This window comes from Solea solea, chromosome 17 (assembly GCF_958295425.1).
Source record: "Solea solea chromosome 17, fSolSol10.1, whole genome shotgun sequence".
In the NCBI taxonomy this organism is placed as follows: Eukaryota; Metazoa; Chordata; class Actinopteri; order Pleuronectiformes; family Soleidae; genus Solea; species Solea solea.
Window position 1 is genome coordinate 14,969,451 of NC_081150.1, and position 16,495 is coordinate 14,985,945.

General features: G+C 40.0%; 2 protein-coding genes across 3 annotated transcripts in view; both read left to right on the plus strand.

The window, feature by feature from the left end:
* Positions 1 to 6,023, plus strand: part of LOC131443481 (dynein regulatory complex subunit 5-like) — a 31,686-nt gene extending 25,663 nt beyond the window's left edge. For both annotated transcript variants that reach the window (XM_058613152.1, XM_058613151.1), the window contains 5 exons: positions 569 to 671; positions 2,050 to 2,260; positions 2,558 to 2,646; positions 4,016 to 4,264; positions 5,128 to 6,023. In XM_058613152.1, coding sequence (XP_058469135.1) covers positions 569 to 671; positions 2,050 to 2,260; positions 2,558 to 2,646; positions 4,016 to 4,264; positions 5,128 to 5,196 — 721 coding nt within the window. In that variant the 3' untranslated portion in view covers positions 5,197 to 6,023. The remainder of the gene's footprint in view (positions 1 to 568; positions 672 to 2,049; positions 2,261 to 2,557; positions 2,647 to 4,015; positions 4,265 to 5,127) is intronic.
* A 920-nt stretch (positions 6,024 to 6,943) lies between these two features.
* slc35b2 (solute carrier family 35 member B2) lies at positions 6,944 to 14,274 on the plus strand. Its single transcript, XM_058614287.1, has 4 exons — positions 6,944 to 7,199; positions 10,352 to 10,539; positions 10,653 to 10,810; positions 12,030 to 14,274. The coding sequence occupies exons 1-4, from the start codon at positions 7,180 to 7,182 to the stop codon at positions 12,957 to 12,959; spliced, it is 1,296 nt and encodes a 431-aa protein (XP_058470270.1). The 5' UTR covers positions 6,944 to 7,179; the 3' UTR covers positions 12,960 to 14,274.
* The last annotated feature ends 2,221 nt before the right edge of the window (positions 14,275 to 16,495 follow it).

Below are 16,495 nucleotides of genomic sequence, written 5' to 3' on the forward strand. Positions count from 1 at the left end.
TGTTGTTACATCTTGAAAATGGGCCTGGGTGGGTTATCCGTCATCAACAACAACAGAAACTGTCATATTTGTTAGACTACTTGGTATTTACTGTAAGTGAAAGATCAAGTAAGATCAGAAACATGAGCTTTTGCAGTAAATTAGTGTGAGAGATGTAGCTTTAGATGACGACCCTCTCCCCCACTGTTGTTTGAGTTTGCTGCAGTTGCAGGTTTGACAACGTTAACCCTCAGTACAATGCATGACCACATAGGTTCAAGATTCTTTATTGTCATTTCACATGGTATTATATATAAATATACACACGTTGTACCTCACCCGCTTCTGACAGTGCAAAATACACAATGTAATAAATGAAAGAAGAAAAAAAGGAGGGCTAATATCTAAAACCCTTAAATATTTAAGAAAGTACAAGACTGTGACGGACAAACACACAGTGATAAATCACCAGATATTCAGTTTGGATATATGTTTTACTGCTTTAGCGTTTAAATTGAATCTGCTTTCTGTTTTCACAAGCATATTGAGGATTTCATTTAACTGACTTATTTATTTGCCACTCCTGCAGATTCCTGCACTTAGCAATCATCCATGAAGACGATCTCATCACTCAGCACTTGATAGACCTTTTCCCAAAAGAAGTCTTGGACATCCAGAACAACTTGTACCAGGTAAGCGCACCGCACAAAGCATTTCTTGCGTCACAGGCGTGCTCCTGCATCTGTTGGAATTTTTGGCGTCCAGGGTGACTTCCTCATTATCGGTACCTTGATCGTGGTTTTTATTTATATCTCCTGTTCTTCTAGAGAAGTGTTGTTCCTCTTTTCTTGCAGCCCGTCACTGTCGATGGTTCCAGTGTTAAGCTCATGAGGGATACAGAATGGAAACTCCCCTCCTCTACCTCCTGTACACACAGCACCACAGGGAGCTGTGCAGTGCGGCCCTGTGTGGATGTGGGTGGAGGACTTATTTGACATGTCAGAGCTAGAATGCTGTTCATGTAGAAACCAAAGTGACAGAACTTATCATAAAGAGACGTGCGATTACTCAGCGTCTCGGCAGTGAACGGTGTCAGACGACCCATTTGCAGACGAGAAAACATCTCGTTATTCCTTTTTAGGCTTTTAGAAGAAGTGCCCTCAGACCACCGATGATGCTTCTCTGTAGTTTTGTTGTGTCTCGCACCAGTGCACGATGCATACACAATTTACTAGCCAGTGCAAAGGTCACTGTTTCAGCTGTTTATTGTTCTCCTCTGCTTTGGATTTGTTTGGAATTTTGATAAAAAACTAAACAGATTTGCACCAGGTCAGTTTTGTGAATTGTGGCTGGGTTAAGACATTTAAAAAAATATCCCTGTATGGATATTAATGTAAAAATCAAATATACTGTATGTATGAGTTTCTGTTGTTTCTTTAGAATGTTGAAGGCTGTTCATTTCCCCATCATTATTTCTATTATTATTTTGTTATAAGAACATTATTTTTTTAATTAATTGTGTGGAATTTATTTGTAAGCAGAGCTTTAACTAATAACTTATTTTTTTTGTTGCCTAATTTAACTGGTGTGTTTTATTTTAGTCATTTATTTATTAACACATACAGTACAAACTATAAAAAGGGCACAGTTTATGATATCAAGGTGAATGTGAGGAACAGCCTTGAAATCTTTATAAAACTATGCAGTGGCAATTTTTGGCATTTTAAGAACAACAAAGAAAAAGAAACAATGTCATCATAGGTTTTAAATTTAAATGACAAATAGCTCAAGCATTGCTTGGATACAAGGCTTCATTTTTCCTTTTTTTAAAACTGCTTTTTTTTTTTATGGTAAATCCACGGTAGCGTATGCTAAACTGGGATTGGGAAATATAGAAACAATAGAGGAGCTACTGTATATGTGGAGGTTGTATGAAAGTATATAATGAAGGAAAGTGGGAAGTGTTGAAACAAATCTAAGAAATTCTCAGTTTTTAGAAGCCAAAAGTAGCAGCTCTGCATTGACAAACACATTTATATTTTCTTTGTTTTTTTTCCCCTGAATCATCAGAGTCCCTTGCACCTGGCCACCTACCTGAACCTGATAGATGTGGTGAAGAGTCTGGTCTGGAAGGGAGCCAGTCTGGAGCTGCAGGACCGGGATGGGAACACGGCGCTCCATGTGGCCTGTCAGCATGGACAAAATGAGTGTGCCAACGAGATGACCTGGAATGTTTCCCCCAGCAAGCTGGCACCAGTCCTGGAAATCCAGAACTGGAGAGGTGACCACTATGACTTAACATCTCACACCAACCATTCATATATTATTGTTATTTTTCTCAGTTTTTGTCAGTGGATTCTGGAGAACTTGTCCAAATGTAACCATTTAAGGTGAATAATTAACCAGGTTGCAATTGCTCAAACTATTAAAGGGAACAATATCTGAAGGGTGTTCCCTTTTTCTACTACTTTTGAAAAGAAGAAAAATATAGCTAGATGCAAAAATGCAGTATGTTTATCTGTATCAGACCTATGATTAGTCCCACGTTTCATGTGTCAAATTGAATGTGTATTCGCAGGTCTTGCCTGTCTTCACTTGGCTGCTCTGAACAGACAACATCTGATTATGACGCTCCTGATGAAAAAGGGAGCTGACCTGAATATACAGGTTAGTGTGTCAAATGACTCCTCATTATCATTTTAATGACTTGGCTGTGTGTCAGTGGGGGAATAAAAACTGAAACGTACAACTCACAGATGAGGGAGTGGAAGTTTCCTGGCCTTTGTAATATCATTTAAAATAAAGACTGCATGTGTAGGTTTGAAATTATCCTTGATTTCAAGCAGTGAACCTCTTCTCTTTATCCTGCTGGGTTTACACTCACCCGCCACTTTATTATGTACACAGAACACCTTATAAAGTGCTTTATAATCTGCTTTAAGGGTGGGTCTTCTGGCATTAAGATAGGCATTTTTTCCTCCCAGAGAACTGCTGCTCACTGGATATTTTCTCTTTTGCACACCATTCTGTTTAAGACCTAGAGAGTGTTGTGTGTGAAAATTCCAGTAGATCAGCAGTTTCTGGCATCAGCTCATCTGTCACCAACATACCAAGCCAATTTAAGTCCCTTAAATGCCCTTTCTTCTTCATTCTGATGCTCGGTTTGACCTTCAGTAGGTCGTCTTGATCATATCTACATACCTTGGACAGGTAGTGGACGTGCACAATCTTCATTTGTAAGATTTTAAGCAAGTGTTTTTTTAAACATCCATGTGGGTTTTTGTCAAGTTTTTCATCGTTAACACAAAATTAAAAGCACAAGCAACTTTCCAACAAGGCCGTAAGACGCGCACTGCATGTTTTTAAATGATTTAACCTGCATTTCATTCAAAATTGCCCAATAAAGTGTTTGGTGAGTGTAATCAAGTTTAATTAGTGTCCGTACTGTAGACTCACGCTGCAGTATACTGCATTACCTCCAGGAATCCAGTGTCTGTATTTATAATCACATCCCTTTCAAACTCTGTTTATTGCTCCTGGCCACGCGCTGTGTACATGTCCATAAATCTGCTGCACCTGTGCAGTGCTGATGGTGATAGAAGCTGAGCTCAGGGCTTTTTGCAGGATTCATGGTGACATAATTAGATTTGAGATATGATTAGGCTGAGCTCTTGACTTTCTATTGAAGGAGGGGGAACATGTCAGTCGGCTCCAAAACTGCCCCAGACATTCCTGTCACTTTACCTCACCAGCCTCACTTTACCACTCTGCCTCACATCCGTCCCGGACAATTATTATTCATTATAATAATGCAACTTGTTACATTCGTCCAGTCCAAGATTCCTGAATATGCTTTGTTGCATGAAGAAAATATATACAAAATAAAATGACCTACTTATAATATATTCAGCTTTCATTTGAATTCATTTTGAATAACATTTAAGTGGTGTCTCAAACCCTTCAACACACTGAATATACATTTTTTTTACACCAAATCAAACCTTTACTTGACACAGTCTGCTTGCCTCACTCGCAGGAGGGAACTAGCGGGAAAACGGCTCTCCACCTCGCCGTCGAGCTGCACGACATTGCGTCCGTAAAGCTGCTGCTCAGCAGGGGGGCCAACGTGGACGCGGCCATGTTCAACGGCTGCACGCCCCTGCATCTGGCAGTGGGGAGACAGGACGCCGCCATCGCTAACCTCCTCTGCCAGGCCGGTGCCGACACGATGCTGCGAAACATGGAGGACGAGACGGCACTGGATCTAGCTGACGGCAATGATGACGTAAGTTATCATTTCTGTTGTTTAGATACCACTTTACTATACTACTATAATAATCATATACAGTACATGCAGGAGTAATCGGACACATAATCCAGCCAGTCTTAGTCGGACTAACATACCTGGATAATGTGATTCATAGTCCAATTACTCCTGCATGTACTGTATATGCTAAGTCGGACTGGAGTCAGATTTGGCATTCTGCACCAAAGTTTCCTCCCCGGTCTTTGACCCAGAAGTAGAAAGAGACGACGTATAAACTGCCGCACCAGTTTCTGTGACGTAAAGGTCAACAGGAAACTGATTTAATACACACTCGCTTATAGAGAGATACTGCGCCACCTACGGAGGCAAAGTCAGACATACACTGCCAATAAACTGATTTTCTCCTACTGGGACTCTGCAAGTGGTCCGATTGCCTGTCTTTGTCGGACTAGGACCTTAGCTCGATTAAACTGTGCATGTAAACCTCAAACAGTTTTGCCATTAATCTATTGTGATTACCGATGACTCAACAGTCTGACACTGCATTTAATTTACACACACATTCATTCATCTTCTACTGCTTTATCCTCCACATGAGGGTCGCTGGTGCCAATCCCAGATGACATTTTAAAAGGCAGGGTCACACCCTGGACAGGTCACCAGTCCATCACAGGGACACATAGAGACAAACAACCATTCACTCTTACACTCACACCTACAGTCAATTTAGAGTGTCCAAATTTCCTAATTTGAAAAGTCAGTTATACTTCTTTTTGGGGGTTTTTTGAAAAATGTTTGATGTATTTGTAGTTCTTTTTTTTATTAATTAATTAATTTATTTATTTTTAAAAAGGGATGCCTTTTGTGTCTTTGTCTTTCAGATTCTGGCTCTGTTTCCTTTCGATGACATCCAGATCTCTGGGAGGTCAGTGGTTGGTGTGAAGTTCTGAGCTGAGCAACAATCTTTGAAATGATCTAGAGCTTTACTGTGGCTGGAATTGAATTTTTTTTTTTTTTTTTTTCTCGCTGAGGTTGTTATTAAATAGTGGCTCTATTCTTAGTACCCTCTGATTTGATCCTTATTTATCTATTGTGTAGACAAATTCGCACATCATTTAAATCTCCAAATCCCTCTGGCAAAGTGTGATTCTGCTTAATTGATCACTGATTTTTAAATCAGTCACTGGCTCGATTGTTTTGCTTTTTTTTGCTTGCCTCTGTGGGAGTGGGGTTGTACACCTCACCTTGAGTGCCAAACTTTCTATCATTCAGCATCAATAAAACAAAAAAATTCTACCTCTTCGTCTAATGAATCTAGCTTAATTGCTAGAAAAGGAACATGCAAATCACTTTGTTTCAAAGTTTCTAAAACTTAATCTCTGCTATATAACTTCCTTTGTATTTCAGCGGAAGTGTGTTTTTCCTGTTTTTAAGTTTTAAAAAAATAAATAAAATGCGTTCTTTCATGCAGTCGAGCCCTGTAATCCAAAGAAGACTTAACCAATAACAACCCTGCTTTTTGATAGGAAACTGATAACCTATATAGAAATGTAATATAATACACAAAATGCAGCTTCATCTTTTTTGGATTATTTTGATTATTATTTTTTTTTTAGGTTTGCTGCTGCTTGTTTTGAAACAGGTTTTATCTGTTTATCTCACTGTAGCCTTTACCTGCAAAAATCTGTTCTTTGGTGTATACAGTAATTACATTGGCCTGTCTAGTTACCATAAGCAGTTCCTTTATTTTTTAATAAAATGGAAAAAAAAACCTCAACTGCATATTGTGTGTATTTCTTGGTTAATTGATAATGACCTTTATTGTGCCATAAAATAGAGATAACGATACAAATATATGATTGGATAAAACTAGAGTGAAATTGACTTTATTTGTAGATCCCTTTTTGTAATTTTCTGTATTTTTATTAGCTTTTTCCCATTATCATTATTTATGCTGTGATGAGCTCTTCCATGAAAACGGAATATCTCTTTTCTTTGTTTCCTGTCATCTGTGTGTGTGTGTTTTCAAAGGCATATCTTTTGTTTCCCTGTAATTGACTTCCTTCTTTTTTTTAAAAGAAAAGCACATATAGAAAGCACATGTTTAAAAAACAAACAAAAAAAAACCGCTGTCAAAACAATTGGAATGTAGTTATTAAACGGACTGTTTTTCCCACTGCTAATCACACGAGTGCTCATCTCTGGACAGTAGAGCAATATCTTGACAAGGGCACTTGTCACCATGGTGACAGCCCATAAACAGGCAAAACCTTGTGGTCACTGGCAAGTACAAAGAGTTATGAAACTACAACTACTTCCTCATTGAGCAAAATGGCCTGGGAAACAGGTTTTTTTTATCTTATGTACATTATAGACCATATAGATTTGTCTATAAGTCAACAACCCCCCCCCCCCTGCAACCCTCTGGTGGAGGATAAAGCGGTAGATGATGGATGGATATATATATGTATGTATGTATATATCATCATATGTAATATTTTGTATTTTCTTTTATTCTTTTATTCTTGTCTACCTCTTAATGTTGCCTTAACAGAAAAATGTACAGAATGTTACAACACTGAACACATCAGGGAGTAAAACCGGTTGCTTTTGTGAACGTTGTAGTTACTCCTCCGCGCCGACGGGAGTCGCTACCACCGGCTGAAGCGGCGCTTTTGTCCGCCATCCTTCGGTGTGTGTAGAGCGAGGAGGAGGAGGCGGCCTCGCCTGCTCCAGTGACTACATCGGCGGATAAGTTGATGACAGCGGAGCCGAAGGCGGTGGTTAATCAGGAAGAAGACGAGCCCGAATTGTTTAGACAAAACGTCGCCGACCTGCGGAGCCTGTTCATGCTCTGTTACAGCGGAGACGCTTGAGTGTGTCGGCGTGTTCCCTGCGCCAGGAGCCGGGGAGCCGGAGTGAAGGGGGAGAAAATGACATCTTTTTCATGGAGGTAACGTTGCGAGCTAACTGGACGTCATACCATGCTAATAATGATGACTTTTAGTCGTAGAGACGAACTAGTCACGAATCCTGTTCGTTCACCGTAACGATCTTAAATCCTGGTCAAAGTGACTGTCAGTGGGGGGTTTGAGTCTGGCTGGTTCAAAGATAAGGGTAAGGTTCGTGTTCAGGAACAGCCAACCTGGTGCTATTATTATTGTTATTACCACCTTATTTTCCATGTTGTTACTCATACCTCATACTTTGCTCGGTCCGTTCATGCAAAGGCTGTTAAATAAGGTGTCTGGCTATTAGCACGGCAACCGGTTACTAAATGAACTGTGAGCTACTAATTCATTTAAAACCACACGTTTTTATTATTACAACAAGTTCTCAGATTGTCTTCTAAAACTTCCTGAATGTGAATATGTGATTTATTTTTATCTCATTCACCACAAACAGTGAATAACTGGGGGTTTGTGTGCAAAACAAGACATTGTCACTTTGATGTTCATTTTACACAGACGTCTATTATTGTTTGGACTGAACAATTTATCATTATCCAGAAAATAATTGTTAGTTGCAGCCGTTGTGGTTCATAATTGTTAATATATGAATTATGGTCATACAGTTTAATAGCACATGTGTAAAGCTGAGCATAATATCTTGTCCTTAAATATGGTCTCCTATTTAACTACATCAAAAATCTGTGAAAACTAAATGTTTCTGTAACAGGAGTTTAAATCATGGATTGGCTCAATACCATTTTTTTTTTGTTGCCCAATACTAATATCACAACCAATATCAGTAAATTGTTGCTTCGATTAAACAACGTAAGTGTTTATAACATAGTTGACATTTCAAAATGCTGTGCTTCCACTGTGTCACAAACGTAACTGCTCGCTTAAGAGAAGAAATAAACTCTGCAGTACTTTTTTCCATCCTTTATCCAAACAAACAGCTGGCACGATTAATGCTTTGTGGCTGACATGAAGGCAGCCGGCGGCATATGAAGGGTTAGAGGATCATATTACATTTTGATATTCATTAATATCGGCCTGATACTGATCATAGTCAGTGTCATATATTGGCTTGTCTTTAATCAAAATCCAAACACATAAGATTTTGATGAGGGCTGAGCCATGGGGTCTGATCCACATTTGTATTTAGTGTCCAAATCACTCCCTCCAACAATCAAGAAGAGTTATGTGTATATATTTAAATATATATATGTTGGGAAATTCTTTGTTGTTTATATTCACTCTAGGTGATGTTACAGTATATTCACACACACTGGGTGAATGCATTCACTCTGTCACTCGGGTACATTTTGGCACCCTCTCCTCTTTGGGCCTGTGGTGCAGCAGCCTGTGAGTCGGCTGCCCAGATAGAGCAGTGCATTCCTCCATGTAATGAGCTGCTTGTTCGGAGCCCAGGTCTCGCTGCAGTGGCCCACTGGCTGCCCAGGCCACGGCACGGTCCCACACAAAGACACTCTGTCTGTGGAACGCAGGCCCCCTCAGGAGGAGGAGGAGGAGGAGGAGGAGATGGAAGCTCAGCCTCGATTTACACTCAGTGCCACGACAGCAGCATGTAGCACACCCACTACAGGTGCGCGAGTGTCACCTAAGCTATTTGAAAGGGTGGGGATCATCCGACTCCCTTCTGGTCAGGTTTAACAGGTTGTGGGTGTTTTGCCTGATTCCATTTAGAGACCATTGTGGGAATGAAGTCCGGTTTGCATATCAGCTTCTGAGTATTCTTTGTGGAGTTTTTTTTTTTTTTTGTGGAAGAAATTACCACATTACTGAAGAGTAAGAATCATAAAACAGACATTGTAAATCGTCTGCTGGCTGTTTTTTTTTACATTTGGTTCCAATCTAAACAATCACTACCTGAAGGTATCCTGTCAAAGTGCCAAAATGTGAAAATACAGTTATTCTGTACAATAAGGCTTCAGTGTGACTGTGTGGTCCAGTGTGATTTGGAAGGAAATGTGAAATAGTTAATTTCGTTTAGGGTTAGTTAATGATTAATGCAGGATTAACTCTTGCAGTGAACTTTGTGAACAGTTGAAGTTGGCCTTAAGCCTTTGAATAATTCTTGCAAGGAAAGGAACGTGGCTTTGTGGACCTTTGGTGTTTTAAGGGTACCATGGACCCTTTAATACCTTTGGCAGCTATGATGGACAGAAGGTAGATTTGTACTGGGAAAATATGTATTATGGGTTGGTTGACATGTCTGTAAGAAGCTGTGCTATATTTGTTTAGATTAGTTATTTTACTGTTAAAATAATAGATCGTCATTCACAACTTGGAACATCAAGGAAATATTTCTGTGTTGATCCGAGAGAGGCTTGGATATAAAAGATGGATGGATGTATTAACTTGCCAATTGCATGCTTAATTGTCACTCAATTGAAAGCAAGATGAGCCTGCTCTAAATAGTGTAATAATAATAATAATAATAATAATAATAGTATAGTCTTTACATCATGACAGCATATAACAAACCCTGAGGGTGACATTCCTCCACGTCTCTCGAGCAGACGCAGTACCTTACAAGAGCTTAAAATAGATGTTAAATTGCCCCTTTAAAAAAAATCGACTATTTTCTGTAACCGTCAATTAAATGTCGGAAAATGTTGCTCTGTGCTTTTCAAACCTGTATATGATGACATTCTCAAATGTCTTGTTTTGTCCACAAACCAAAAAAGCATTCGGTTTTCATGATTTCTTTTGTTATTTGGAGCAAAGAAACCAGAAAAATGGTGAAATATTGACTGAGAAATACACTCATTATCCAATTAATCAAGATAGTTTTCGACCAAAACAGTATTTAATGAAGTTAATACCTTAGTTTTATTCCAAAAATATATAAGTGTACTGCAGTTTAAACACAAACATACACATCGGAGAGACAGACCAGTAAATATTTATTTAAATTAAGCAATTTTGTTCATCATTTGTATTTAATAAACTGTATATTTTATCAGATGAAGAGGAAAAAAGGAAACTGTTGAAAATGTCGGCCATCAGCTACACTGATTTCTAAAGTTGACCTCTATTTACTGTATAAAGACATTTCACACTGCACTTTGAAAAGTCTAGAAATGTAATGTTTGGTGTAATATACTCTATTGTATTATTATTGTTCCCTCAGGGTTTCGCCTGCACTTGTGTTGCTTCTCTTCCCGTCCACTGTGGCTGCAGAGGAGTCATTACTACAGCCAGGCTGGCACGACGTCTGGTTCTTCCGCTTCTTCATCAACGTACTGGGATACTCCACCATTATCATCCCGGGCTACCTCCTCATCAGCTACTTCAAGCGCACCAGTTACCTAGAAACAGGTTTGGGTTGATCTAATCAAACACCGGCATCTAATATTGACACAAATTAGAGTTAGTAACCAGTAAATATTTGTTGTGCCGCCCTCCCAATCCCATGTGTGCTGTACTTGCAGGTAGTGGAATTTGTTTCCCTGTTATAAGAACCTGCGTGTTTGGCAGCGATGTCAAAACGGGTCTGGACGACGTGTCGGTTTCATCCAGGAATGATGCCGATTCGGGCTCAACAATCAAACAGACCGTCAAATTAATCTTTTGTGCTGCAGGACTTCAGGTGAGGATCCATAGAAATCACACTGTCGCTGAGTACACACACACACACACACACACACAGCTATGTGTCCCAAAAACAAAAAGCATACAAGTGTATGTTTGTTCCACTGATTCACAGTGTGGTCTGCTCTCAGTGATGTTTGTTTTAAAGAAGTGCCAAATAGAACTTAAGACTGCACTAATATGTGAAGTACATCACAGGTGGTAACTTACCTGTTTCGTTAGTTAACAATGACTATGTTGTTTGTTCTCTGGATGTGTAAACAGGTGCATATTGGTTCAAATGAAAGGGTAAGGCTCTTTTAATGCACTACTAATTTGCCTTATGTAACATTTTGTTAGTTGTCCCCACTAAGGGGCCCCTTCACACAGAAACAGGTGTAGGTGATTACGCGTATTATTATTATTTTTTTTATCATATTGGTGTTTTGGGAGACCTGAAACGAGAAAACAGAAAATCTCTAAATGTTGCCCTTGCATTTTTGTGTAGACGGTGAATACGCTACTTATTGCCAGCTCTCTCTTGCACTGGTATTCACTGTCTTGTGTTTTTACTGTGAAAAATTGTTTCACAGTATTACCAACTACTGTCAATGAAAAGTATCTCATTTGAAAGGAAGCCAGATATCGCTGGAACAAATCCTGTCCTAAGTGTTGAAGATTAACCGTGACACTGTATCGTGAAATAAAGGGGGAGAAAACAAAACCTATTTTTACTTACAGATTAGTGATTGTTACCGCAGACAGTCAGCTGCACTGCACATCCACAGCTCGTTGTTGTCTGTGACTGTGTTTGTGTGGTCACAGTGTTTCCCTCTCTCTGTGTCTCCACCCACAGTAAATACAGTTAGATGAAACTGACTCGTGTGGCAGAACTGGCTTTTTACTTTTCAGAAAGTAGTTAGGGGGTCATGACAAAAGTCGCTGGTCTCTTTTTTGACAAAAATAACAAAAGAAAAGTGGAGTCCTGTTTGAAAACTGCTGAACGACCAGGTTTGTTGAGCAGTAGAATGAACCTCTGAATCCTTTCATGGCCATGGTCTGTAGTCCACAGATTAAACACATCATGTGGAGTCATGTGGAGCTGATAGACTTAATCGGCCTTGTGTGAACTCATTTGACAATAGCTTGGATGTAATGTAAAAGTTTCAGCAACATTGCTACCGCTATACCTAACTCCATGATCTTCTACCTGTAAAAACTCTGACTGTTATTCTTAGGTGTCATACCTGACATGGGGGGTCCTGCAGGAGAGGGTGATGACTCGTGCTTATGGTGCGACTGCAGAGGAGGAGGGGGAGAGGTTCAAGGACTCCCAGTTCTTGGTCTTCATGAACCGTATCCTGGCCCTGACCGTGTCGGGACTCTGGTGCCTCCTGTTCAAGCAGCCTCGCCACGGGTCGCCCATGTACAAGTATTCTTTTGCCTCGCTGTCAAACATCATGAGCAGCTGGTGCCAATACGAGGCCCTCAAGTTCATCAGCTTTCCCACCCAAGTCCTGGCCAAGGCCTCCAAAGTCATTCCCGTCATGCTCATGGGTAAGATTGTGTCCCGGAGGAGCTATGAATATTGGGAGTACTTAACTGCCATGCTGATTTCAGCGGGTGTCAGTATGTTCCTGCTGTCCAGCACGGCCAGCAAACACCCGTCCACTGTCACAACCTTCAGCGGGTTCATCATCCTCGTCGGCTATATTGTCTTTGACAGCTTCACCTCCAACTGGCAGGACAACTTGTACAAGGCAAAGATGTCGTCGGTGCAGATGATGTTCGGAGTCAACCTGTTCTCCTGCCTCTTCACAGTCGGCTCGCTGCTGGAGCAGGGGGCCTTCTTCGAGTCGGTGTCCTTCATGACTCGCTACTCCGAGTTTGCGTTTCATGCCGTCTTGCTGTCCGTGTGCTCGGCGTGTGGCCAGCTGTTCATCTTCTACACCATTAACCAGTTTGATGCCGCCGTCTTCACCATCATCATGACCCTGAGGCAGGCCATCGCCATTCTCCTCTCATGTTTCCTTTACGGTCACGCCGTCACGATGGTCGGTGGATTTGGCGTCGGCATAGTTTTCCTGGCAATTTTCCTACGGGTGTATGCACGTAGGCGCATGAAATCCAACCAACGCTCCGCGCTGCCGCTTCCACAGAAGGTGTAACAATCCAAAGTCGCACCAGACTGGGAACTGAGACCACGTTTTCTGTGGTGATTTTTGTGTATCTCTTTGGTCTGGGAATTTTTCTTTATTTGTTTCTTCTTCTTTTTTCTTTGTGGTAGCAATGGTACAGAAAGGGATTCTACACTTTTGACTCTTACACCAAGATGCCCCCCCCCCCCAAGGAGTCCATGTGAGTCGAGTGCCTGTAAGATTGTTGAATACACAAGTACCCATGTCACAGATTAATTGTTGAACCACAGAATGTTGCTCGTGCAGCCAATTACTGCTATCCTGAAAAATTGGAAAAGGTCTATGAGCTCTAAAGTTTTAGGATTCATTTTTGTGAGGACACCTTTTAATTTACCTTTATCCAAAATGTTTTAACACAACACAATGCGTTTACATGCATGTTAAAGTCCGATTTTAGTCCGACTAAGACAATAATTTGGTTTTCTTAATGTCTTGTAAACACGTTAGTGTAAAATTTAGCTATTCTTAGTCGGACTAACATACCTGGAGAATGTGATTCATAGTCCGATTACTCCCGTAACTATATGCTTAGTTGGACTTGGTGTTCAGACCCGGAAGTAAATGGAGACGACGTGTGACGTAAAGGTCAACAGGAAACATATCCAATCCACACTAGTTTATTGAAAGATACAGCGCCACCTACGGAGGTGGAGTCAGACGTACGCGGCCAGTAGATCGGATTACGGCCTTAGCTCGATTAACCTGAGCATGTAAACGTACTGACTAACGTTCTTTAAAGACACATAATCATCACGAGAACCAGAGGGGGGCCTTTATGTATTCATGTCAGTCTGAACACAAGTTAAAGGTCAATTTAATCAACAGTATGTGTAATAACAAAGGTCACACTACTTCACACTACACACATCATTGTGCCCCAGTGTTGCTGAAACAGATACTGCTGTCAGTATGTTTTGCTCAGTATTTTTTTTAATTTTTTTTTGTTTGATTTAATTTCATGTATCACAGTTGAGCTAAAAATAATAATGTACATATATTGCTTCTTTCCAACAAACCTCTCTGTTGTGTACTTTTGTAAAAAAGGACTGCCTCATGTGTGTGTCACTGTTACATGTGAAAGTTTGAAAGAAGACTGAATGGATGTTGACCGATGACGCTCGTTGCCATCACAAGAACATGCAGGTACTCTTAAGTCCTGGGGTTGGGGTTGCTGAAGAAAATGAACACAAGGGCAATGCAATGTGACAAGTACCTTGTTTTTTGTATTATTCTATTCCCCCTGGTAACTGGATTATTAATAAAACATTAAATTAACTTAAAACTAGGTTTGATTTTCACTGAAAAGTGTCATTACTATTTGTTTTTAATTTTTTTAACAGGTGATACAATTCCACAAAGTTTATAATTGTTTTTGTTGTATATTTTGTAGATTCAGTTATTCAGCGGAAAGTCGGGGTGTGACACAAATTAAATTCTTAGTAAATATAGACTGATGGCGTGGAATGTAAACATGACACAGAGTGTATACGTTACCCGACTGAGCTTAAGTAAATGTTCTGCACAGAATTTATGATATGACATGACATGAAGTGACTGTCATGTGTCACCAGAGATTTAGGAAACATGTTGAAATACCTGTGCCACTGATAACAAAGGTGCTGCCAGTATATTCACGAAATACATTTTCATTTGCACTTTGCGAACTGTGAAAATGTTTCCATTTGTTGTTGTGGTCTGTCGTGTCACACGTCGTCATTCATACAGGACCAGAAAGGAAATTGGCCTCGTAACAGGAAGGTTGCTGGTGAATATTTGACACTGCACAAAAATAATAATCAAACGTCAGTTTTGCTGCCAATCATTGACACATCCTGGGCTGTAATAATGCAACACACACACAAAAATCTACTTTACATGTAATGTAATGAAAATAAAAATCTAAAAACATGGTGGCATTTAAAAAACAAATTAGTATTTTTATATTTATTTATTTATTTATATTACATAAAAATAATTAGTATTTGATATCAATAATAAGGTCAGATATAGCTAAAAGGAACTAGAACATAATAATGTTATAATATTTTTTGCACATTTTTTGTGCTTAGCGGTATGAATGTGACCAATAATTAGACCCGGGTTAACCTGCTGTTGGAGCTCTTCATCGATTCATAACCCCAGACTGCCGTGATGATTCACTGAACACCAAACTGAAAATTGGGTCTGAAAATGATCTGGTTTATTGATCTCACAGCTGCTGGGGCGGCGGTGGTGGTGGTGGTGGTGGGGGAGGGTTTCATTACACCCCTCATCTATCTGGTTGGGCGAAGTCAAGTCTGTGTCTCCGTCCACTTAAATGATAAACAAACATGCTGCTCTGACTGCGGAATTGACAAATGTTTCCTTTGACTGTGTCAATAATGACCTGTGTCATTTAGGCTAACAGAAATCAGGTAGACCAGGAGGGGGTTGGACTATGTAAATGTGATCGTCTCCTCAGGAAGATGCAAATCTTTGAGGTAAAACCAGTTTGAGGAGCGCCTACATTCAAATGGCCACATCTTTACATATCTTCAGAATTCCTTGTGTTCCCCTCCCCTCGGGAGACTTGTTCCTGGTTTTTTTCCATGGCTGGGCACATTTGTCCTTTACTGTACATCAGATTCAGATTTAAAGTGCTTTAAAAGAGTTCAATCATCAGCATCGGAGAATAGAAATGTTTTCGACTTGGATTTTGTGCTGTTTGTTATATCTTGTTCCACTTGTGCGCAGTATAGACTTGTAGTCGAGACCGCCTAACCCGAGACCAAGACAAGACCAAGACCAAGACCGGGGGGGAAAACAGACTAGTGTTGAAGTTACACTATAACTTGCATGACTTGAAGAACAGCAGCAGCATACTGGGGTTCAGCCGCAGTTTACATTCAATATATATATTAGAAGGTATAATTTCAACTACAGGCAGAACAATACAGAGACAGAGTTTATGTGTTCACTGTGAATGTTTTCACAGACTGGCTATTATTGCACTATTAGACGACTAACTTTTGTGTGCTGTTGAGGACACAACTGCTCCCAAAGTCATCTGACAAAACAGCTAACCCCTCCAACGCCATCTTTCACCTCCAACGACTGTCTAAAGAATGGGAAATATGGAACTGATTTAAATCATACTTTATTTGTAGAGGAAATTGGAACGTCAAATTGAAGATACACAATTATAAACTTGAATCAAATTGAATCATTTCCCATTGTAGTAGCCAGATTACACTGTATCATATCAACTTCCCTGAAATGCGGAGACACCTTGGAAACACAAACACACACACACACACACACACTTTAGTTTTGTCGGGTAACTTTTTAAAAGGAAACATTCCGCCCAAAAGTCTGTAATGGTTTGGTTTGTCTGCATACGTGACCACGTCGCCACCGGAAGTAAACAAACAACGTTAACTGCGTTTATTTATTAATTAAATTATTTAAATGAATCGCCAAAGTGAACGCGGACAGCACTAGTGTATACACACACGTTCATTAACATA

Bases quoted from the DNA above. Each gene is read 5' to 3' on its own strand.
- slc35b2 (XM_058614287.1), top strand. From the start codon at position 7,180: ATGACATCTTTTTCATGGAG. The intron at 10,540-10,652 runs GTTTGGGTTGAT...CTGTACTTGCAG, and splicing joins CACCAGTTACCTAGAAACAG to GTAGTGGAATTTGTTTCCCT. The intron at 10,811-12,029 runs GTGAGGATCCAT...TGTTATTCTTAG, and splicing joins TTTGTGCTGCAGGACTTCAG to GTGTCATACCTGACATGGGG.